Raw genomic sequence first — 24252 nt, 5'->3', positions numbered from 1 at the left:
GATGGAGACGGCGTGTTGACAAAGTCAAGCGAAAGGAATATTAGTAGAAGTGACAAAGTTGTCCGAGGGATCGGGAGCTGGAGATATTTGTCGGCGTTCAAGATCGCAAGATAAAGTATACGTGTCGACATCGGGTCGTTTGTTTAAGTTTTAAGTAAGTGATGGTGGGTCACGTTTTGAGAAGCGTGCAATGTGGTTTCGCGATTTGATCTCAAAATCATGGGAAAGAGGAGTGAACCTAGCATAATTGCGAATCTTGCGTCGAGACGAAACTAAGTCATGAAAGCACCACGATCATCCGATGGACGAAAATATCTTTGATGGTAGGTATGAGTGTATTGTAAAAGAATGACATTTTAGGAAATTTATGAGTCAAAGAACCTAGAATATAAATAAAGGGAAAGGTTGGTTGAGCCATTTGAGCCAACTATTTGAGAGTTATATGGTAGTATTTTAGAGGAAGTTAGTGTTTAGTATGTGTATTAGATGGGAGTTTTTTTTAATGTGAAATGCTCTGTAATTTATCAAAAATAAGGTTATCTTTTGCACTTTTGGAGAAAACATATCCAAAAGTAAACGGGGTACAGAAAAAAAAGAAAGAGTTGTACGTTATTTCACTTTGGCTGCCGCCGGTACACAAATTAAAGTGTGTCTGTATGCTAGCTGCTACTTGAACTCGATCGATCGATCGAAATGGGAGAACAATTATATATATCAAACGGTGCAAGATGGGATGCTTCTCCTCCTCTACTGTGGGTTGGGCGGCCTGGAGTTGGCGGCGGAGACCCTGGATCCCCACTCGAGCAGCTCCTTGCTGGTGTCGTCCTTGTGCGCGATCACCTCTATGAAGCACAGGCAGTCCTTCCTCTCCCTCATCGCCGTCTGGATCGCCGCCGTGAGCTCCTCCTCGCACGTCACCTTGGCGGTCCAGCAGTTGCCCTCTCCGTTGTGGATGGAGTCTACAAGGCCGGTGTAGTTCCAGTTCTTGATGACGTTGTACGGGCCGTCGTGGATCTCCACCTCGATGGTGTACCCGCCATTGTTGATCAGGAAGATGATGCTCGTCTGCTCGCACCGCAGCATCGTGGACACGTCCTGTGCCGTCACCTGCAAACCCAAAGCACGCAGGATGAGCAAGAGATCGATATTGCACGAACAAATCCAGATCTATGCAATTGATAATACTCGCGCCATCAGCTGACCTGGAAGCTGCCGTCTCCAATGCAGGCGATGACACGCTTGCTCCTGGCGCCCTGAGCGTACCCGAGCAGCGCCCCGACCGACCAGCCGATGGACCCGTACTGCATCTGGAACTCGTACCTGCGACAATTAAATCAGCAAGCTAGCTGCTCTGGTCAGTCAACAAATTGCATGAATGTAACAGCTAGCAGCTAGCTAATTAATAGCTAGTGTCATGATCGATCGAGTAAGTAATTAAATCGATATGATCGCACCCGCAGCCGTCGGGCAGCTTGAGCTTCTGGCAGTTGAACCACGAGTCGCCGGTCTCGGCGATGACTGCGGTATCGCCGGTGAGCATCTTCTGGATGTGCTTGAAGAGGACGTTGACGCGCAGGGGCTCCCTGAGCTCGCACTCGGGCGGCTGCCCCTCCGGCACGAAGATCCTCCGGTAGTTCTCGTAGGCGGTGGTGTTCTTCCGCACGCGCCTGGCCAGCTCCGACAGGAAGTCCTTCATCATGATGCAGCCGAACGTCGGGCCATTGCCGACAGTGACGCGGTCGGGCTGCACGACGACGGCCTTGTCCTTCTTGAGCAGGAAGGAGTAGCCAACGGAGCTGTAGTCGTTGAAGATGGGGCCCGCGAAGAGGTAAGCGTCGGCGGACTCGACGATCTCCGCGCAGAAGGCCGTGCTCACCGCGCCCCAGTACGTGCCGATGAAGCGTGGCAGCGTCTCCGGCACGAGCCCCTTGCCCGACGGCATGGTCGCGACCGCGTAGCCGCTAGCCTCCGCCAGCTCCACGAAGGCTTCCCCGGCCTTGGCCACGCGTATCTTGGGGCCGGCCACCATCACCGGCTTCACGGCCTTGTCTAGGAACGCGACGGTCGCCTCCACCGCTGCCTCAAGGCCCATCTGGTTGCTCAGCCTTCACGCATGCATGCATGCATGCATGCCTGGTCAATATATATATATATATATATATATATAGCACGAACGGACGTCCAACAGGCGCAACAGGCCGGACAGACCTTGGGGAGAGCAAGTATGGGACGGGGTCGCGGCTGAATGTCGGGTGCGGCAAGCCGGGGAGGTTGCAGCTGACGCTGATGTAGACGGGCTTGCTCTCCTTGAGCGCTGTGGAGATGGCGCTGTCGATCTGCTCGTGGGCGTCGTCGAGGTTGTTGACCACAGTCTGGTGGCAGGTGACCGGCTGGAAGCAGCGGAGCTCCTGGGAGAAGTCCGGGAGGCCGATGGTGTGGTGGAGGATGCGGTTGGTGCCGTAGTCGTTGGAGTTGGGTCCACCGACGATGCAGATCAAGGGGAGGTTCTCACTGTAGGCTCCGGCGATGGCGTTGAGCACGCTGAGGCCGCCCACGGTGAAGGTGACGGCGCAGGCGCCGACGCCTCTTGCGCGCGCGTAGCCGTCGGCGGCGTATCCGGCGTTGAGCTCGTTGCAGCACCCCACGAGGCGCAGGCCGGGCTCGGCGATGAGGTGGTCGAGCAGCGTGAGGTTGAAGTCCCCGGGCACGGCGAAGACATCGCTGACGCCGACCTGCACGAGGCGGCGCGCCAGGTGCCTGCCGAGCGTGGCGTCCCCCGGCCCCGGGGTGGAGACCGGCGCGGACGTCATGTAGGAGCAGCCGGGCGCGGACGCCACCGCGCCATTGCCTGCGGGCCTGTGGCCGTCCACGGAGCCGATGCTGGCGTCCATTGGATCAGTCGAGGAGATCCGATAAGCAAGCAAGGCTGCTTTTCCCCGTTATTTATAGGATGACGAGGAGGAGGAGGAGGGAGGAGCAAAGCGCGGGGGATCGATCGGAGATTTGTGTAGGGAGCACGTAATATAATTTCTTTCCGTTAAATAATATGTTTCTGTTAATGAGAAGATCCTCCTGTGGCTTACTGCACAAGTCGAGCGTTCGCCGCTTGGGAGGAAGTGCAAGATCCTCCTGGCACTTCCACTTCGCCCCGACCTCCTCCAGCGCGGCGCCAAGCTGAGGCATGGATGGGTCATCATGTCAGGTGGATATTTGTTACGGCGAGGTGGCGAGGTATGATAACTTATCTTCTTTATATCTTTACAGTATTTATTACAAGCGGCATGATCATATCATATATATATATATATATATATATATATATATATAAATATATTGGTATGATTAATACACATATCATATATGAGAAATAGTAAAAGATGGATAAAACCATATGACTTTAGACTTTACCTAAAAGCACGACCTCCTAGTTGAGTCTAGACATAATTAGATGCACACTTGCGAAAATCTAGCACTAGGTAGCTCAAAGAAGTCCATGAGAGAGAAGTTGAGAAGTTAAAACTCAGTCGAATTAATTAGACGAGTTCCAGAAAGTTTGTTCTCACCGACTTATCCGATGTGAGAAAGATTATATTCACCGGACTATTTTTCTTCTCTGTGAAGATTTCAAATGAACTCACCGAATTGTCCGATGATAGAATGAATTTTGCATTGAAGCATTTAATAAAAGAGTCATTTTTCAGAGAAATTTGAATTTACATGCACTGGATTATCCGGTGATCTGAAAGACTTATACACCGGACTATTTAACAGAATGACCGTTTTTCTAGAGAAAATCAGAGTTGAATTGACCGGATTATCCGGTGACTTAAAGGAGTCATCACCGGACTATTTAACAAAAGTTTGGTATTTTCGAATGAAATAGATTATAATTTACCGGACTATCCGTTGATGCTATATGGAAGAACACCAGAGCATTTTGCAGCGGCTACTGACAACTGCCAAATCAACGTGTGGAAAAAGTTAACAGAGGCGTGTGCACCGAACCATCCGGTGATTAAAAAAAATGAGTGGTTGTGCAACGGCTAGATTTGGTCCCCTAGTCTATATATACGTCCTCGCTTGGTTTTCATTCATCTCTCTTGCAACTCAGAAGCTGTAAGGAACTGTCCAAATAATATTCTAATTAATCACCAGGAGGATCATTATTCATAATCACAACCTCGATGATTAACCAGAATATCATCCCGGTAGTCCCGGCATGTGTTTTATGCCCAAGATCAGAACACATGCCCTTCCAACATGAACATCACAACAAAGCTTAAGAAAGACCGAATAATTAACATTATATTACAAGTTCTTAAGTATGCAACAAGTTATCACAATTTACAGCAAAAGAGAGCTAGGAGGAGACTAAAACCTGCCCAACTCCTAACCAAGAAAATAACTAAACAGTGGAAGACTAAAAGCTATACAACAAAAGGGGATGGAGTCATATGCCCTTAGGCTCCATCACAAAAGCACGGCCACCCAGAGTAGGATGCACTACTCTTGCCCACCACCTGCATCGACGGGCACGAAGTAGCCAAATACCGCCTCTTCTTCAGCGACAGGAGTACCTGAAAGCGTAGGCATGAGTACGAAGGTACTCGCAAGACTTAAACCATATAGAGCATATATACATAGCTCGACTCCAAGGACTATGCATTGATCATTAGCAAGGATGAACCACAGGTTAAGTAAAACATATGCACTAAGCATCCTAGACATATGTGTGAGCGACTGAAACTTAACCAAAATATAAGAAAACTACCCTACAACTAACAATTGAACAAGTGTATCTGTAAACAACATGTATATCAACAAGTAACAAGTGCCCACAATCACAATCTCCCACAAACCGAACCACAAACCATACTCGAAACTCTACGACCGGGTGCAAATGAAACAATAACATGCTCATGACCGAGAGCGCGGCAGTTCGAACTGTTTATACACCCTGCAGGGGGATACTCCTGGACCCACACGATACGAGGACCATACGGCTTATACCACCCGCTAAAGTGCACACAAGGGTGTACTCGTGACAACCTTTCCCAACCAGCCCCAACCGTGTGGGGCGTGCATCGCTCGGCGCGGCGATACTAGAACTACTCCCGGAGCAAACTAGTACCGCTTACAAGCCCGCCCGCTCACACCGTCGATGTCCACGCCCACAAAGCCACAACATGTGGTAAGTAAAATAAGTGCTAAAGCCAACTACCCCGACGATCGGCCTTAAACGATGCAAGCGGCCTACAGTGTTCGGTTTTCCTCTACCGACCTACCCAGGGGAACTCCACACCCGGGCAGGACAAAACACCATTTTAGCACAGCTCACACATCATCTCATACTCACCACTCATACAACCATCTCAACCTCAACAAGTGTGTGTAACCATAAGAAGGTCCTATGCTCGCGAACAATGGGACACGCCGTCGTTCAACTTCTACCGAATGACCTAAGCATGGCTAAGCACATTGACAACACCTCACGGCTACAAGGAATGTAAATACACAAGTATTCGAAGTAGAATAATGCAATCGTCATAGGTTCTACACATTGATACCCGATACTGACTCACTAAACATGCATACATACATAAGCATAATTTATCAATTTTAGACTTATCTAATTACACAAGAGGGATCAATATGCTTAGTTGCTTGCCTTGCTGTTCAGGTGGCTGCCCAAAAACTCCTTCGCTCTCCTGAAAAATCGGCTTGACGTTCTCTAAAAAGAATAATGCGTGCAATGCCATAAGTATGGATAAAATGCAACAATGCATGCCATATGATGCGTAAAACATGTTAAAAGTGCAAACATACGAATTAGAACAAAATTGGGACTGAAACCCATTTGAAAAGTTACTGAAAGTGCGGAACCTCTGGAGAAATCTCCGAAACCTCCGGACATATGCGGACTATCCGCAAAATTATACGGAACATCCGGACATTTGCGCAACTCAGGCAAACTCTGGACTATCCAGAGAATTCTCCAGATACTTCGGACATGTGCGGACCCTCCGGACACCCAGATTTTGACAGAAAATGTGTTTTCACTGATTCGTTGATCGATTTAATTTGAACACTAGACACACTTTACCTAAACATGGTCATACACTACATAAGGGGTTTAGATCCAATTAATTACGCAATGTTAAAGATTGAAACCATTTCAATAACTCATTAAACCTTAGCGCGTATTTCATTAACCAACAGAATTTAAACACTCATCTCATGGCTCATAGTATTTTTAATGTGTAGAGGATGTTAATACAAGGCTAAAAAAAGTGGTTTCATAATTTTAGGACATGGCAACAACTAACCGTGACCTAAATAAGCCAAAAAATATTTAATTAACTCACTAATTTTCAAAAATATTTTCTGGAGTTCCAACATTTTTAACACGTATTTCACACTCATACGAAGCTAACGCAACTAGTCTCACGTCGTTTGGAGTTCGGATGAATTAATTATGAATTTTACAACCCTCAACGCGCCTAATAAATAGTAATTACGGACCCTGCACACTTTTCTGCGGAACCTCCCCACTTTTCTGCGGAGGTTCCGGACTGCGGAACCTCTAGACAATTTTCTGGGGGTTCCGAACTTTCCAGAACTGCTTCTATTTGAGGAGAAACTTTACCAAATCGATTTGTAATCTTTTCCACTCCAAAGTGGATATGTTTGGGAGAGTTTAGAGAGTCTAGAACTCAGCTAACAACTTAGCAACTCAAATCCTAAATCAAATCTCATCTAAATACTCATTTTAGTTCAAAACCTCAAAAACTCATGAACTTTGCTAAAACTCAAAATCGAAAAACCAAACCACGAATTCTTGCCATGGGGAGCCTAAGAGACTTACTCAAGATCCTTATGGAGCAGGGTGACCATTGAGGACTGGAGGAAATGGAGGGAAATCGAAGAACTCCGATGTTTCTTGTGCTTCAAACATGAACACCAAAAGACATCAAATCCGACTTGAATCTTTCAAGAAAACGAAAATGAATTGGATGGATGAGTAGCTTATGAGCTCTAGAATGCAATGGTACCACATGCATACCTTCAATCCTTCTTTAGAGCTCGGATTTGAGAAGAAATGGAGAAAGAGAGTGAGAGCTCTTGAGTGGGAGGGGGAAGCTCCAGCTGCTGCTGCACGTGAGAGTGAGGGGAGCATGTGGGAGAGAGAGAGTAGGTGGGTAGCCCATTTACGTAGTTGGAGGGTGGGGCCACATGTAGGGCCCACATGTAAGTGAAAGGTGTCCATTTTCACTGCGAAATCAATTCTTTTCCCTCCCGTATTTCTTTCTCTCATCCAAATGATTTCATACGAATGCATTAACATTCCGAATTATAATTACGCAAAAATTAAACATAATGCTTTAAAAGCATGATTATGATTAATCACGTGATTAAGAATTTGGGTCGTGACAGAAGCATTCATAAATAGTGTGTATCATCTAGAGGCAAGGGAGAGCACTTGAGGTGATTTGTAAGTTTTTAATCGAAGATTAAGGACTCCATTAATACTTTAAGAGTAGTGAGCGTGCATCTAGTTGTTCTTTTCAAATTTTCTAAATTATCTAAGCGTTGTTAGCTTGTCGGGCTCTTCTTATTATTAATATACTAGCTAAGTGCCTCCGTATTGTAAAAAAATACAAACATTAGTCACGGTAACGTCAATCACAAACTTAAGTTATGGTGATGGAGATACGTCATGGAAGCACTATTGAACAAATATGTGAGGAGTAATGCAGTAATTTGATTTCAAATGTGGTTTGAAAAACGAGAGTAGATTATCAGCTAATTTCCTTCTTAATTTCTTTATTTATTTTCAATAATAAAATGAGTCTATACTCAGTAGCCGGTAACGAGTTGGGGAGGCTAGAGTACGAGAGTGGATAATAAAAGTGGGTAAATTATTTGTTAGAGGTTTTTATTATACGAGAGGGGAATAGGAAGAAGAAGTGATATGAAACCAATACATATTTTATATAGTAGAGATAATAGACAGCTCTTGTATCGATTCGTTTTTTAAAAAGGAAGCAAAATCGGGGCAAACAAATTGGCACATTAAGCCGATATGGCAATGTGCTGGAAGGCCTGCTCAGCTGACGGGCCAGCTTGGCACGGGCACATCTAGGTATGATCTGTCACGCTCGGCTAGATAACTAGGTCATGTTGTGTTAGTCCGCGTGCCAGAGACTTGATCCACAGGACGACATGTAAGGTACCGTGTTGTACCGAGTTGGTCCGGGTACGGTTAAGGCACGGTAAGCATGGTGGGCTTGGTTAAAGATGTCTAAATGGGCCGTGCAACATGGGCCGGTCCGAGGCACGACACTGTTGGCACAGCCCAAGCATGGCCCGGTCCGAGCGTAGATGAGCCGGGTCGGCACGGTACGAAGTCTTGGGCCATGCCTGGGCCGAGCGTGCAGCACGGTAGGCCAGCCCAGCCCGGCCCGGATATTTCGGGCCTGCACGGGCATGGCCCAGGAGACACAGCCGGGTCGTCACGGCACGGCATGGCCCGGGCACACGACGGCCCAGTATGGCACGGCCGGCCAGTCATGGCACGGTTGGCCCGGCATGGCACGGCTCACCGCGTCGGCTCGGCACGTGGCGACCCAGAGGCACGGCACGGCATGGCCCAGCGGGCGTGCGGCGGCACGGCTGGGCCGGCACAGCACGACCCAGCGGGCACGCCTAGGCCGACAGTAACTGTTCCGGGCCCGGTCGGCATGCGGGTTAACAGGTTAAAAGAGCCGGGAATGGCCCGTTTAACCCGTTAACCTGATATTTTTGAATTTTATAGCCGTTTTGTGACCGTTTGTGCTCCAAAAAATTTGAAAAATTTACAAAAATCACAATTTTCACCTATAAATAAAGGAGCACCCTGTCCTTCCATTCCACACTAGCAACACCATTTTCTCTCTTGTTTTCTCCTCTTATTCTTGTCTCAAAGTTCTTGAGAATTAACGATAATTTGGCAAAATTAGTTTGAATTGTTGCAAAAAAAAATCCGAGCAATTCCAAAACCGTCATCCTGCTGACCTGCTGTCTTGAAGTTGAAGAAATCTTGGTGATTTTTTTGCATCATTGTTCAGTCTTATTTTATTATTAGTTTTATTACTTGACTATTTCTAACTCTGAATATTTGCAATTTTTGTAGTGTCATTCGACATTGATCATGGATGCTGGTGATCATGATACATCCATAGATCATGATTTTTTTCTCCAAGGACTCACAGGGGACTACGGCCCCTTTGATACCAGTGCTGCATGTGATGATGGACCCGACGGTGAACCTCCAGTTGGTTCACATGCAGGTAATGCAGCAGCACCTCCATCGTTAGGCTCTACAAGTGCACACATATTAGCAAGCACCGGGTCTAAAAGATCAAGAGCTAGTACTTCCGAAGTTTGGCAAGACTTTGAGAGGTTCTACAAAGAGGAAGATGGGGTAAGTGCCAGGTATGCTACGTGTTATATTTGCAAACATGAATTATCTACAAAGCTCTCAGGTGGAACGGGGCACTTGATGAGGCACGCCACATGTTGCAAGCGAAAGAGTGGAGCAGCCATGAAGCAGACGGTGTTACAGTACAACCCCGACGTCTCTGTTCGTCATTGGGAGTACGACTCTACCAATGCTCAAAAAGAGCTATGTCGCTTCATTGCAAGAGCGGATCTATCACTCAATATCAGTGAGTCTGCTACATTTGAAGATTACATTAAGCAAGATCATAATCCTAGATTCACACATGTTTCTAGATAGATAACTAGTAGAGATATGGTAAAAATACTACAATGTGTGTCGTAGCAAGCTTAAAGAAATGTTGCAAATATATACATTTTCAGTTGCTTTGACCTCGGACATATGAGCTGGTAAGGTTAGAGAGGATTATCTTAGTGTGGTTGCTCATTTTGTTAATAATGATTGGGAATTAGAAAAGAGAATAATAGGTTTTCGGTTGATTGACAACACGTATACTGGTGAAAATATTGCTGAAAAAATATCTCAAGTAGTTGCAGACTTTGTATCACGAATAAAATATTTTCTATCACTTTAGATAATACCGATGCAAATTCTAGAGCAATGGATATTCTTACTCCGTTGTTTAGTATCTATGCTGAATCTTTCTTGTTACATCAACGTTGTGCTTGTCATATTATCAATCTTAAAGTAAAATCCAGTTCGAAGAGGTTGTCGCAATACCTAGACGATTTTCATACTGCAATATCTTTTGTGAACTCCTCTAACCAACGAATTGCAGCATATAAACAGTATTGTATTGCAATGGGTGTGCGTCAATGTAAGTTTGCTGTGGATATACCGGTAAGATGGAACTCTACTTTCTTAATGCTTAAAAATATTATACCATATAAGAGCACATTTGGTGTGTTTATTCATACACATTACCATCAGCATGGGGTCAAATTTTACTCACGGAAGCGCATTGGTATGTTGCCGAAAGGATACTGGAGTTTCTTGAATTTTTTATGATTCAACTGTGAGTTTATCAGGAGGTTATTATCCAACATCTTGTTTAGTAGTGCATAATATTGTTGAAATTGCTACTCATTTAAACAACTATGAAAATAATAATCTTCTAAGAGATTGTGTAGTTCCTATGAAATCTAAATTCTTAAAGTATTGGAAGGAAATTCCTTTGTTGTACGTCTTTGCCTTTATTTTAGATCCTAGAGCTAAAGTTGCAGCTTTCTGTAGAGTTCTCACAATTCTAGGTGATACTCTTGGCCACGATTATTCTAATTATTATACTAATGTTCGTTCTAAGTTATTCAAAGTTTATAGTAAATATGAAACAAAGTATGGCGGAGTTGGCCTGCAACAACCTCCATTAGCACCCACAACAAGTAAGAAGATGACAACGTGGGAGAAAATATTTGGTGCAGGTTCTTCATCAAGAAGTTCAGACTCTTCGTCATGATCGTTTACAAGCACCGGAATTTCAACATTCGGAGGGGAGCTAACTACCTTCATCGACAGTGACGTTATCAACCATGAACAAGAAAGCTTCAAATACTGCAATGGTGGCATGAGCACAAGACGAATTATCCAGTCCTTTCACTGTTAGAGCGAGATTTGTTAACGGTTACTGTATCTACAGTTTCTTCTGAGGCTGCCTTCAGTTTTACTGGAAGGATAATCAAAGCGAGAAGAACAAATTTGTCAACTGAGATGGTTGAAATACTCACCCAAGTAAAAGGTTGAGAACAAGCTGAAGCACGAATGCAACACACTGCAGAGAACACTGAGCTTGAAGAATCATTCCAAAATTTGTATCTAGTTGCTGATGAGAACGTGTAATTTCAAATTTTCTGAGCTAGGTTGTACTCTTTTTTTCTTTGCTAGAAAGGTTTTTAATGAGGCAACATATCAATAAAGCTCATTTTTAGAATTAATTATGTGTTCCTATTATTTCTAAGTATTTATTTTATTAATGTTTTTTCTTTACTTTTTTTGAAAACGACCCTCACGGCCCCACCCCCACCCACCTCTCGTCTTGGCCTATAAATACCATCTCAAACTCCATGTGATCTCATCGGCCACCCATCTCTCTTTTCCTGTTGCTAGCCAAGTAGCCACTTCACATCAAGAAATCAATTCCATATTCAATTCATGGATCAAGACGCCGAGAACTCGCGTGTATGGCTATGGGTGTGGCAACATTTTGAAAATGTCTTTAGAGAAATTAACGGGGAACATGTAAGATTTGCTAAGTGTAATATATGCAGCAATGGATTAGGTGCTAGATCTTCAAATGGAACGGGACACTTGAGGAGGCATATTAAATATTGCAAGTAAAATTTTGGAGTTTCTAATGAAATCATGTAATTTTCGGAGCATAATCATAGGTTGTACTCTCTTTTTTTTTTTACTTCTAGTAGAAAGGTTTTTAACGAGGCAATCAATTAATAAAGCTCTTATTTATTTATTTTCTATATTTTTTTTTGATTTTTTTAATCTTTTAGCTATTATTTTTTATTTTCCCCCTATTTTTGGAGTGCTGGCGGGTCGAGTGTGTCTCCACCGTGCCAGCTGGGCTCGTCGTGCCTCCACAGTGCTGACCTGTCCCGTTGTGCCTCCACCGTGCCGGCCGGGCCCGTCGTGCCGACCGTGCCGTGGGCTGGCCCAGCACGGCACAGTGGAAGCTGGGCCGTGCTATGGGCCAACGATGCGGCACGCGGGCTGGCACGACACGGCCTGTTACAGTAAATGGGTCTATCGGGCCGTGCCATGCTAGGCCTGTGTCGGGCCAGCCCGAGTGGCCCATTTAGTCATCTCTGGGCTTGGTGTGGCTGTTTTTGAAAAATTTCCCTAAGAATATAAAAAATTCAAAAACAACACCTCAAAATTTCAAAAAAATCAAAAAAAATATTATAAAAAATAGATAAAAGTGAGCTTTATTGATTGATTGTCTCGTTAAAAAATTTTCTACTAGAAGGAAAAAAAAAGTACAATATATATTACGAAAATTACACGATTGCATTAGGAACTCCAAATTTTTTCCTTGCAACATGTAATATGCTTTCTCAAGTGCCCTATACTTGTAAACCCTGCATATATTTTATTGCTGCATATATTACACTTAGCAAATCTTACCTCTTCCCCGTCTATTTCTCTTTAGATCTTTTTAAAATATTGCCATATTAATGGCCATGCCCACGAGTCATCGACGTCTTGATCCATTAATGGAATTAATTTGTTGAAGTGGCTAGCAAATAACAAAAGAGAGATGACAAGATAGGGAATTAGAGATGTATGACCGCAAGTGATTTTGTGGGTGGTACTGCGGTGGGCTGGTGGTCTATTTATAGGTCAAGTGGAAGGTGGGTCATTTTAAAAAAATAAATAAAATAAAAGGTTTAGAAATAATATGGACACATAATTAAAAATAGAAATGAGCTTTATTGATATTTTGGTTGCCTCATTAAAAACTTTTTAGGTAAAAACTCATCATGAGAAAACCCTAGAAAGGAAAAAAGAGTACATGTTTTCAACAATTTTTTAAGCTTACTACAATACGTATTATAATATTTTACCATATACTTAGTAGTTATCTGTCTAGAAATATACGTGAACCTAGGATTATGAGCTTGCTTAATGTAATCTTCAAATGCAGTAGACTCATCAATGTTGAGTGATAGATCCGCTCTTGTAATAAAGTAGCATAGTTCTTTTTTGAGCATTGACAGAGTCATACTTCTAATGACGAATAGAGACGTAAGTGTTATACTGTAGCACCATCTGCTTCACGGCTGCTCCACTCCTTCGCTTGCAAGTTACGACATTCCTCTTCAAGTGTCTTGTTTCACCTGAGAACTTTACAGATAATTCACTTTGCAAATATAACACATAGCATACTTGATATTTACCTCGTCACTCTGTAGATCCTGACGTAAGTGTTATACTGTAGCACCATCTGCTTCACGGCTGCTCCACTCCTTCGCTTGCAAGTTACGACATTCCTCTTCAAGTGTCTTATTTCACCTGAGAACTTTACAGATAATTCACTTTGCAAATATAACACGTAGCATACCTGATATTTACCTCGTCACTCTGTAGATCCTTTCGAAGGATTGCCAAACTTTGAACGTAGTGGCTCCTGATCTTTTGGAGCTAGTGCTTGCTGACGCGTGTGCATTTATAGAGCCTGACGATAAAGGTGTATGTGCAATAGCTGGACGCTCACCGTTGGGTCCTTTTGCATCTATAGTACTGCTATTAAAAGGGTCGTAGTCCCTTGAGAGTCATTAAAAAAAATCATGATTGATGGACGTATCATGATGGTCACCGTCCATGATGAATGTTGAATGGCACTAAATTTTTTCAAATATTTAGAGTTAAAAAAAGAAATAATAAAATTATAAAGAAATCATCAAGATTTCTCGAGAAAAAGCAGGATGAGGTATTGATTTTTTTTTCAACACTTCAAACTAATTTTATTAAATCATCGTAATTTCTTAAAAACTTAAAAAAAAGAATGAGGAGAAGAAAGAGGGCAACTTTAGTGGTGGTCTACGAGGACACGGCCCTTCGCTTGATTTCCCTTCATCCCTTGCTTTGCTTTGCTTGTAGGGGAAGTTGAAGCCGGAGACAAAAGGGGAGCGAGGGAGGTGCATTTACATTTAGCCGGAGTCCCGAGCTCGCATCCAAGCAGATCGCCTACACCAAATCCAAATCCAAATCCGACCACCTCCAACCGGCGGCAATGGGTCAAGGAACGCCGGGTGGGATGGGCAAGCAGGGCGGCGAGCGCAAGCCGGGCGACGGCGCCGGCGACAAGAAAGACAAAAAGTTCGAGCCGCCGGCCGCTCCGTCCCGCGTCGGCCGCAAGCAGAGAAAGCACAAGGGCGCGGAGGCGGCCGCGAGGCTTCCCAACGTGGCGCCGCTCTCTAAGTGCCGCCTCCGCCTCCTCAAGCTCGAGCGGGTCAAGGACTATCTCCTCATGGAGGAGGAGTTCGTCGCAGCGCAGGAGCGCCTCCGCCCCCAGGAGGGCAAGACCGAGGAGGACCGCTCCAAGGTCGACGACCTCCGTGGAACGCCCATGAGCGTCGGATCCCTTGAGGAGATCATCGACGAGAGCCATGCCATCGTCTCCTCGTCCGTCGGCCCCGAGTACTACGTCGGCATCCTCTCCTTCGTCGACAAGGACCAGCTCGAGCCGGGATGCTCAATCCTCATGCACAACAAGGTTTCTACCCGCTCTACTACTCGCGGATCCAGCAGTTGTTAGCTTCCTCGATCCAGTACTAGCTGTTAGTACCTGTGATTGGGAAAGGTTGGATTTTTAGAGGCGATTCAAGGGTGTTCGGTAGTGTACCATATCTGAGGTTGGTCGTTAGGTTGGGGATTTGTGGAATCGAAGGGGAATTTAGCAATCTTATGGTTCTGTTTATCGAATCAATCCGGTATGCACACAAATTAAGCCAACTATAAAAGTGAGATTTATGGGCATACTATGGCCCTGGGGATTGGTGGTTTGTACTGTAGAGTCGGCTAATCTATTGGAACCTTGTGTCTTGTGTACCTGAGAAAGGTTAGGATTTAGAGGTCATTATAAAAAATATCAAGGATGACTACCCATAGCTTTGTCCTATGTGCGATAACTAAGGGTTAATTATGATCTGGTGATAATGCAGATCTTTCCCCTGTAATCATTCAGTGTGATGGCTGTCCACTTACTCCTGCTCGTCTGTTACTTTGCTGCTTCTTATCTCATAGGATTTGAGGATTGATATTGTATTCCATGTCTGAGTGCCGTACAGAAGGGTGCTCTACTTTTCATTTTCAACCATTATACATGTGTTCATTTTAATGTCCTTCACAGGCATTAAGAGAATTATCCTAGGTTATTTCTGTATATACTCAGTTGTGCTCAATTGATGCTCAAGTCAGCTCACTCACTCAAATCTTTTCTTCTTCAGGTTCTGTCTGTGGTTGGTATATTGCAAGATGAAGTTGATCCTATGGTATCTGTGATGAAAGTTGAGAAAGCTCCTCTGGAATCTTATGCTGACATTGGTGGGTTAGATGCTCAGATTCAAGAAATTAAAGAAGCAGTTGAGCTTCCATTGACCCATCCCGAGCTGTATGAAGACATTGGAATCAGGCCACCCAAGGGAGTCATATTATATGGAGAACCTGGAACAGGGAAAACTCTACTTGCTAAGGTTAGTGTTCAGTCCTGCAATGCATAATGGGCGTTAATACATTGCTTATTTTCTAAAAGAGTATTTGCAGGTGTCGATCCTCCATGATTTATGCCTTTGTCTAATGCTTATTCAAATTATGCATTCTTTCTACTTTGTACTTTTCAAATAGCATATTCTTGGAGTAGTGATTACTTGAAACTGCCTTTGCAGGCTGTCGCTAACTCCACATCTGCGACTTTCTTGCGTGTTGTCGGAAGTGAGCTTATTCAAAAGTATCTTGGTGATGGTCCAAAACTAGTCAGAGAGCTGTTTAGGGTGGCTGATGAGTTTTCTCCTTCAATAGTCTTTATTGATGAGATAGATGCAATTGGAACAAAGAGGTATGATGCTCATTCAGGAGGCGAGCGTGAGATTCAAAGAACTATGTTGGAGCTGTTGAATCAGCTAGATGGTTTTGACTCGCGTGGAGATGTTAAAGTTATTCTAGCAACAAACCGCATTGAAAGTCTTGATCCAGCTTTGCTTCGGCCAGGCCGAATAGACCGGAAGATAGAATTTCCTTTGCCAGATATTAAAACTAGGCGCCGCATCTTCCAGGTACATCATGTCATATGTGAATGATAAACTTTACATTACTGGATTGAGAATTCCTTTGATCCTTATGAAAGCTGTAAATTGTGCAGATACACACGTCAAAGATGACGTTAGCTGATGATGTGAACCTGGAAGAGTTTGTTATGACCAAAGATGAGTTCTCAGGAGCTGATATTAAGGCTATATGCACGGAGGCTGGATTGCTCGCCCTTAGAGAACGTAGAATGAAGGTAAGACTGAACTTTCATCTCTGGTTCAATAAATTTAATCTTTTTTTGGGTGAATACAAGTATTCAATTAATTAAACCTCTCATTTTCTATAAGTAGAAATACTACTTGGCTCCATTAAGCTTAGACCGTGCTGTTTACTAACTGGTAGAATCGCTCTTTAGGTGTTGGATATGGTAGAGAGTTATGGTTATTTGTGGCATGCCAACTTGAGTGTCATCATGTCTTTAGACCCAAGGAATTTTCAGCTTATAAGGAAGCTACATGATCTAAGTTCAACATAAAAAGAAAAACTGGGGAGTGGGGATTCCTGTGCACAAGTGCACATTACAGGCCAAAATAAAACAAACTACAAGCAGCTAAAGGAGGAAACACGCACGCAAGGGCAACCGAAATCACAGAACTGCTGCTTGAGCTTGTAGATTATTCATAACTTGCTTGATCCTTGCTTGATCACAGAACTGCTGTTTAGAAACATGACCTTGTAGAAGGCATCAGTTGCCTGCTTGACAATCTTCTTCTCAGTTGATATCTCATTGCAGATCAACCAAAGGGAGCACCACACAGCTGCCAAACAAAAAAATATCACCACGGTTCTGCTTAGCACCCCCATGACCCATCCATAATTGAAAGAAACCTGCTAAGGGGAGTGGCACACAGGACCAGCGCAGTTCATCCCTGAGGCAGCACCTCACAAACCTCACTATTTTACATTGAAAAAAAAGATGCCGCCCACCAATTCAAGCTTATCGCCCCCGCCCACCAATTCAAGGTTATCGCAGAGGATATGATTCTCATTATCTTTCCAATTCATCTTCTTGAATTGTGCGGCTGCCTGAATTTTGTGTTGAAAAGGTCGCCAAAGAACACTCTTGTGCTTGTGGGTACTTTTGCTTCCAGAGATCAACTATTCTGTGTTGAAAAGGTAGCCAAAGAAATACTCTTACGCTTGTGGGTACTTTTGCTTCAAGAGATCTTGAGGAATAATTTCCAGAATACTCTAGCCCCCAAGTAACTAGGTCATTATCTTCTCCTAATTGCACTTCCTCCAAATGAAACGGCTCATTATGTGTTCCCAATTAGCAAGACTGTCCGATCCAAGTGTCCGAAATTGAATCAGCAACGGTAATATCTGGCTTGGAACATATCTTAAAAAGACGGGTATTGCGCATGCAAATGGGGATGATCCCAACCAAAGTAACTGTTATCATGCTGAACCATTGGTTAGCTTTCATTAGAGCTTTCGAGAACAGCGACCACCCATGAGGATGACCAACCCCCTGTTAAAGGTAAAAATGTCTTTTCCCTTTTCTAAGGTTTGTATCCCTTTGTACTATGGCCCTGTTTGTTTACTGCTTCTGGTTCCGCTTCTGCTGTTGCCAGAAGTCAGAAGCCAGAAGTCAGAACAAACGGGGTTCTGGAGAAGTGGCTTCTGGAGAAGCCAGAAGCCTGCTTCTGAGGAAAATAAACTAAAGCTGAGCTTCTGGAGAAGCCAGAAGCTTGCTTCTGAGGAAAATAAACTAAAGCTGAGAAACTCGCTGAGAGACGCTTTTCTGAGAAGTTATGTGCTAAGAAGTCAAAAATTTGTTGTAGAAGCCAAATACCTATTTCCAAAAGCAGCTTTTCAGACAAGTCAAAAGCATATCTTTTCATACAAACCAAAAGCACAGCTTTTCAGAAAAGCTCAAAAGCAGAAGCTTAAACAAACAGGCCCTATATATCTTGCCCTTTGGGGCTGGTAATATATGATCAACCAAGAGCTCTGTTACCATGTTATGAATGTGTAGCTTATATATTGCCAGCCCCAAAGGGCAAGATATATAGTACAATGCGATACAAACCCTAGAAAAGGGAAAATACACTTTTACCCTTAACACCCCCACCCCCACAAACATGTTAGGCATATATTTGGCACATGATCTGGCACCACAAAGAATCAAAATGGTTGATTAACTTCCAGATACATTTGCATAGCAAAGAGTGCCATCATGTTACGCACTTCGAAAATATCTTTTTGAGCTGTTGTCAGTCCCAATATCTGAACTAGTACTGAAACAAACATATTAGTTCCTTGTTGAGTAAAAACTGCTGCTTGGCTTCCTCCTCCTAAAGTGTAGACGTGTCATGTTCTTCCACCGGGGTCATCAAGTTTTGCTGTGTGCCTTGTGAAATTTACTTGCACACAAAATTATGTCTGAGCATGTACCATGACATGTTTTTATTTGAGGTTCTTGTCTTGAGCTGTTTTCAGTGGTAGTACCTGAACTAGTGAAACATTTGTTTCTTGTGTAACTGTGTGAGCTGGCTGTGAATTTGGATAGCAGTTTTTATTTAAAAACCTGCTTGGCTTCCTCCTCCAGAGTATGAAGATGTCATGTTCATCCACATGGTCATTAAGTTTTGCTGTGTGCCTTGTGCAATGTACTTGTACATAAAGTTGCATCTGAGCATATTTTGTTACATGGTTTTCATTTGCCGTTCTTATCTTGATCTGTTGTTTTCTGACTCCCTAGGTGACCCATGCTGACTTCAAGAAGGCAAAGGAGAAGGTGATGTATAAGAAGAAGGAAGGTGTCCCGGATGGCCTCTACATGTGAGAATTGGTCACTGGTCTTCAGTGTCAGACTAACCTTGTAGCAGTATTTCTTGTTATCCTTGGATATGTTGATTTGGTCTGAAAAGAGGGGAGTCCTGGATTGAACTTGGCATTAAAATGCTGGAGATATCATTTGCGAAAGGATGGAATTGTCTGGTTTATTTGCTTGATTTTAAAGGATTAAATTTCATTTCAGAAACAACTTCTCTCTCGTCTTCTGGTGTGGTCAGTTGTCGCTTGTTCATGCGCTTTCCTTCCACTACCATAACATTCGCATGTTGTTACACTAGTCCAGACTCCATAGTGCTTCCGTCAATGTGTTAACAAGAACTCCTATAGAAACAAAATAAAGACATGTTTCGCAGATAGATTTCTGTCAATGTGTTAACAAGAACTCATAGAGAAACAAAATAAAGAAAGTAAACGATCAGCAAAACGATGCCTTTATTTTGCAGATGGAGAAAGTAATCGATCAGCAGCGCAGATGAGTAATTTAGACAGGCAAAAAGAAAAAGAAAAAAAAGTAACATGTTGAGAGTGGGATTTGAACCTTAACCTGGTGCCTTAGACCAACTCGGCCATCTCGAAATTGTTACTGTGATCGCGCAGCAAAGTTTATTTATAGTTTAAACGGGATATCCTTTTTGGATGCCGTAAGTGCAAGAGAAATAGCGATCGTTTGCTTGTAGCTGCAACCAGATTGCCTCGGTACGCTACACAAGTATAGCTTCCTGCTTGGCTCTTACATTATACGCTTCAGTCTTGTTCATGGTACCACAAATCTTGCGCTTCTCAGCCTATAATTGTATACACTCGCGGACTCGAGGTACAATTTCAAACTATGCATGGGCCTGCTCAACTTCAAATATCAAAGGCAATTTGAACAACTGGTTTCTTATATTTTTTCCAGAAAGCTTTGTCTGATGCAGGTAAGATTACACCCCTTCGACTTCACTGAACCGCAAGGAGATGCTGCTGTGATGAATCAATCACTGTCGCTCCAGCTATCCTCACCGCCGACGTCGTTGCCGTCCGCGTGAGCCTGTTTTACAAGTGCCAGTGAGATCTACGTAGTTGGTCACAAGATCGTCTTGTTCAAGTAGGAGACGCAGTGCAAGTCGCCGTTACCTGACGAATGTCATCTGCCCTCTGCAGAATGGTCGCCACCCTCGAGTTGGTAGGACTACCCATCACAGTTGAGCTCATTCCAGAAACTGGCTTCAGACTGAAAGACTGTGGTCCATGAATCACAACTTTAATTTGTCAGGATAATCTAAACGTGCTGTCAATGTGTGATCATTAGATGCAGGAAATAAGAATGTGACACTGACAGGGTTGCCATTGCAATGCACTACCTTGTTCTTTATCTGTTCTAGCAGTACACTCCTGCTGTCCAATATATTTCTTGAAGGGTGGATCATACTTGAACCGTTCCTTAGCTGCAAACATCACGCATCTTATGAGGTTCATGTACACATAAAATTTTTAAACGGAAAGATAACCTTTTTTCTGGAATCTTCATGTGCAGATCTTCTAAAAGTAGCAGATGCATTACATGAATGTTTTTTAGAAGAAAGCGTACCGAGATTCTGTCATGAGGTGCAACCTCAAGCAGCGAATATTTGGGCCTTGGTACCGAAGGAGGTGACATTTTCGCAAGCTGTTCTACCGCAGAAAAGAACACATTTTCTTTATGCAGATTACTACTGCACTCTTCTCGCAACCGTGTCTCTGCTTGTGGCTGTGTGTCTATCTCTGCAAGTTCAGACAAAGCCTCGTCTGAAAGTAGTGTAAGTTCAGGGAACTCAGTAGTCTTCAGAATTTTGCCTTTTCTGAATGATTGTCGACGAATAATTTCCTCATAATCTTTGTTAAGAAGTGGATCCCTACTGATTCCATGTCTATGGGACACATCAGGATTAGCATTCTCATTACAATCCAATGCATGTGCCATTTTCGTCTCTGAAGTCTGGCTGCTGCGGCTATGCTGGCTTCTGGCCTGAATCATTTCAGCCTCCTGCGTTCTGACTGATTGCAAAGAATGGCTCATATCTGCATGGTTTACCTCTGGTGATTTTGTCCAGAGTGTTCTAGGTTTAGGAGATGCAGCTCCAGGTCCTGTATGAACCTTGACTGACAGCCACTGCATTGGAGGAATAGGTGGAAGTGGCGGTACGACAGCTCTGGTACCGTCAGAACAAGAATTTTCAGGCAGCACAGTAGTTGGCTCATGCAGTGGCCCGTTAATCATACACACAGAACCTTTCATGCTCGGCGACAACATTTTTTTGGAATCAGGTGTAGATGAAGGCTCTTCATAAATTTCTGGAGTGCTGCACTGATTTGAAATGGAAGGACCATTCTGTTGGTGATGTATTTCTGCATCTACCGATGCATTATAAGATGGACCTCTCGTGCTTTGCAGTCTAGTAGTACTTTCATGGTCTAAATAGCATTGTTCACTTTCTGCCACAGAATCAACTCCACTGAATACCGGATTAGTAATCAATAGAGGTGGAAAAGCCTCGTTTGGGCTGGCTTCAGGGTTGCAACTGGTGATGCTGGCTTCAGCACCTGGGTCCATGCTATCAGGACGATATGCCTCACAATGATCGGGAGATAAAAGCACGTCACTTGCACGTCCAAACAGTTGCTCCCGGAAACTTGGACATGCTACATCCAGCGAGCACCAGTCTCCGTTACTCCAGAGGACAACTCCGTCAGAACGCCATGATCGGGCACTGTCAGTTTCAGTAGGCACAGCAGCTTGCGCAGGCTCGAGTGGATCGTGCTGCTGCTTCATGAAGAGCTTCCTCGGCAAACTGCAAACTCTCGAGGCGATAATCTCAACCCTGCCTTTATACTTGGACCTCTTACCCACACCCTTCTTGTAGGATATTTCTACAGCGTTGTTGGGATTCTGCTTAGCCTTCTTGGCACTACTAGGAGCAGCGTTTGATGTAATGGCATTGCTGACACATGCTTCAGAAGTACCATGAGATGCTTCTTCTATAATTCCATGCTCATGCTCAGGAGTAAAGCGAGGATCTGGAGAGAGCCATGCCTTGAAAGAACTAGTCCTCTCCAGCTCATTGCAATTTCCCCCGTTGTCTGAACCGGCACCTGATGAGTAATATTCAAATCGCACAGTGCCTTGGTGGTTATCCTTGGCCTTCTCAATGGCAGTTGAAGCATCTATTGCAATGTTTCCAGTTCCAATGTTGAAGTCTGGTGAACTGGTGAGAGACATGTCTATTTCAGAGTGATCAACGGAGGAAGGTTTCTCTTCTGGTGACGATTCATACTTCTGAATGTTTTGCTGCATTTGAGGTTTGAGGCTTGTGAAGACGGATCCATTGATCTGTCGATGTTTCAGCTGTCGGAGCATTGAAAGGAATCCCAGAGAAGCCTTTTTAGATGCATCTGTTTCGAACCTGAATGAGAGTAACCAACAAGTTTGGTTACGAAGAAACTCTGAAATCTTTGAGAAAAAAATAAGGAGAAATAGGTGTTACTTGGAATCAGTATGGGCTGACTTTGGAGGCTTTGGGTTCTCTGCATTCTGAAGCTTTTGTCTATTTTCCTGCAAGAGAAAAAAACTTTCTTGCGATATACATTTCCAATCCACGAATAGAAAAAGGCGAAATCCTTAAGTTGAGTACAAAGATATCATGGCAACATTTTCTTCAGACAACAGGCATAGGCAACACTTTTAGCTTACTATTTGATGAACACAACACTAGTCTTCTTGACTTAGTTTAGGAAATTCAGAAAAATAAAATGTATCGACGCTCTAATCTCTGAAGTCTAGGCACTGAAACTGAAAGTAGTGTGCAGACTGCAGAGCTGTGTTGGATTACATTACTGTACCATACCATGGGTTTGAGATCTCTATTTGCTCTGAGAGTGCCTTCCTGAAGCTTGGCAGAGTGGGTCCTGAAGAAGGAAGGATCCGTATACCTCCTCAAGCATGCTCCCTCGCCTTGAGCAGCGAACCTACAAGATCGATCAGAGGCGTCAATTGTCTGCAGCTGAAAGAGGGAGCATCTGCGAGCATATCGTATTATCATACAGTACCTGTCAAGCATGAACAGCCTCGGAGGTCCGCGGCACCGGTCGATGCATTCTGCGATGAAGCATGGCATGCCTCCTGCCGCCACAACACCATGGCTCACCTTGGGATCTGCGTGCCAGTCGACGCGGTCTGTGAGACGAGGGCGGTGAGCTTTCAGTCATCAGATTCCTGGATTCTGCAGGCGCGTACGATCGATGATGCTTACCGGTGTTGGAAGCAGCAGCGTTCTCTAGGCAGTGGCGTTCTCTATCTTTCTCGATGGGCGGCAGGTCCGCCTCCAGCTGCTTCGCTCGCAGCGCGAGTCGGCGCCCTCGTGCGGACGCGGCCATGACTTGATCGTGCAGGTCGTGGAACACCTCCGCGGCAAGCCTGCAGAAATGGTGCAGCTTTAATTAGGACAAGGCGCGCGCGAATTAAGCTGATGATGGACGTAGCCGCTAGCGATACGTACTCTGCAAGATCCCCGAGCTGGCGGAGGATGGCGACGAGGCCGGCCATGGCTCGGCCCTCGAGGACGCAGGACTGACTGATGAGGCTCTAGCTCTTCCAAATCTACTTACTAGCTAGCCCGCCTGTCTTGGCCATCCACCAGTGAGCCCGGACCCGTCCCCGCCGGCAAGGAGGAGGAAGAGGAAGAGGAAGAGGAAGAGGAGGTACGTCGTACGTGCATGTGTGTGTTGCGTATGCTTCTGGCAATTTACTTACTTACAGACATACCATACGTACGGATCGGACGTACACTTTTACTTTTGTTGAGCACTCCCGCCACCTGCTGCTCATATACTGTATTAATTTATATATCACTACTCTACTCAAGGCTGCATTGCATTGTGACGCCATGCATGCAAGAATAAGATCATGGAAGCTTTATTTCATGCATTATATTTACCCGGCCAGGGCCAGGTCACGTCACAAGAATAATATTTGCTCTCTCTCATTACGCGACAAGATCTCTCGCTCCCTCACACAGTCACATTACTGTACAAAACAAATGCATGCCCCTCGATCTGCTAGCTACTAGACACAATGTAATCACCGCATGCACAAGCATCCTAATAATTCCATCTGTCGTCAT

At 44.3% G+C, this 24252-nt stretch overlaps 3 protein-coding genes across 4 annotated transcripts; 1 reads left to right on the top strand and 2 right to left on the bottom strand.

Moving 5' to 3' along the window:
* Positions 1-747: 747 nt before the first annotated feature.
* Positions 748-2891, bottom strand: LOC133891438 (pyruvate decarboxylase 2-like). Its single transcript, XM_062332150.1, has 4 exons — positions 2209-2891; positions 1455-2105; positions 1203-1320; positions 748-1107 (listed from the first exon to the last, which is right to left on the bottom strand). Exons 1-4 carry the CDS (start codon positions 2889-2891, stop codon positions 748-750), a joined length of 1812 nt encoding a protein of 603 aa, XP_062188134.1.
* An 11154-nt stretch (positions 2892-14045) lies between these two features.
* On the top strand, positions 14046-19304 carry LOC133890741 (26S proteasome regulatory subunit 4 homolog). 2 transcript variants are annotated; one of them, XM_062331260.1, is made up of 5 exons: positions 14046-14723; positions 15457-15702; positions 15895-16281; positions 16368-16508; positions 17049-17795. In XM_062331260.1, exons 1-5 carry the CDS (start codon positions 14241-14243, stop codon positions 17130-17132), a joined length of 1341 nt encoding a protein of 446 aa, XP_062187244.1. In that variant the 5' UTR covers positions 14046-14240; the 3' UTR covers positions 17133-17795. The 2 variants fall into 2 exon arrangements, with proteins under 2 accessions (XP_062187244.1, XP_062187243.1); XM_062331259.1 differs by lacking the exon at positions 17049-17795 and adding an exon at positions 19020-19304 and having other exon boundaries at positions 14048-14723.
* A 783-nt stretch (positions 19305-20087) lies between these two features.
* LOC133890427 (uncharacterized) lies at positions 20088-23752 on the bottom strand. The gene is made up of 9 exons (XM_062330797.1): positions 23629-23752; positions 23383-23546; positions 23180-23306; positions 22978-23098; positions 22618-22685; positions 20685-22536; positions 20455-20541; positions 20231-20335; positions 20088-20144 (listed from the first exon to the last, which is right to left on the bottom strand). The coding sequence occupies exons 1-9, from the start codon at positions 23673-23675 to the stop codon at positions 20088-20090; spliced, it is 2628 nt and encodes an 875-aa protein (XP_062186781.1). The 5' UTR covers positions 23676-23752.
* Positions 23753-24252: the final 500 nt, after the last annotated feature.

Source organism: Phragmites australis, chromosome 14 (assembly GCF_958298935.1).
Source record: "Phragmites australis chromosome 14, lpPhrAust1.1, whole genome shotgun sequence".
Classification (NCBI taxonomy): Eukaryota; Viridiplantae; Streptophyta; class Magnoliopsida; order Poales; family Poaceae; genus Phragmites; species Phragmites australis.
Note: the sequence above shows the minus strand (reverse complement) of the source record. Positions and strands in the feature narration are given on the sequence as shown.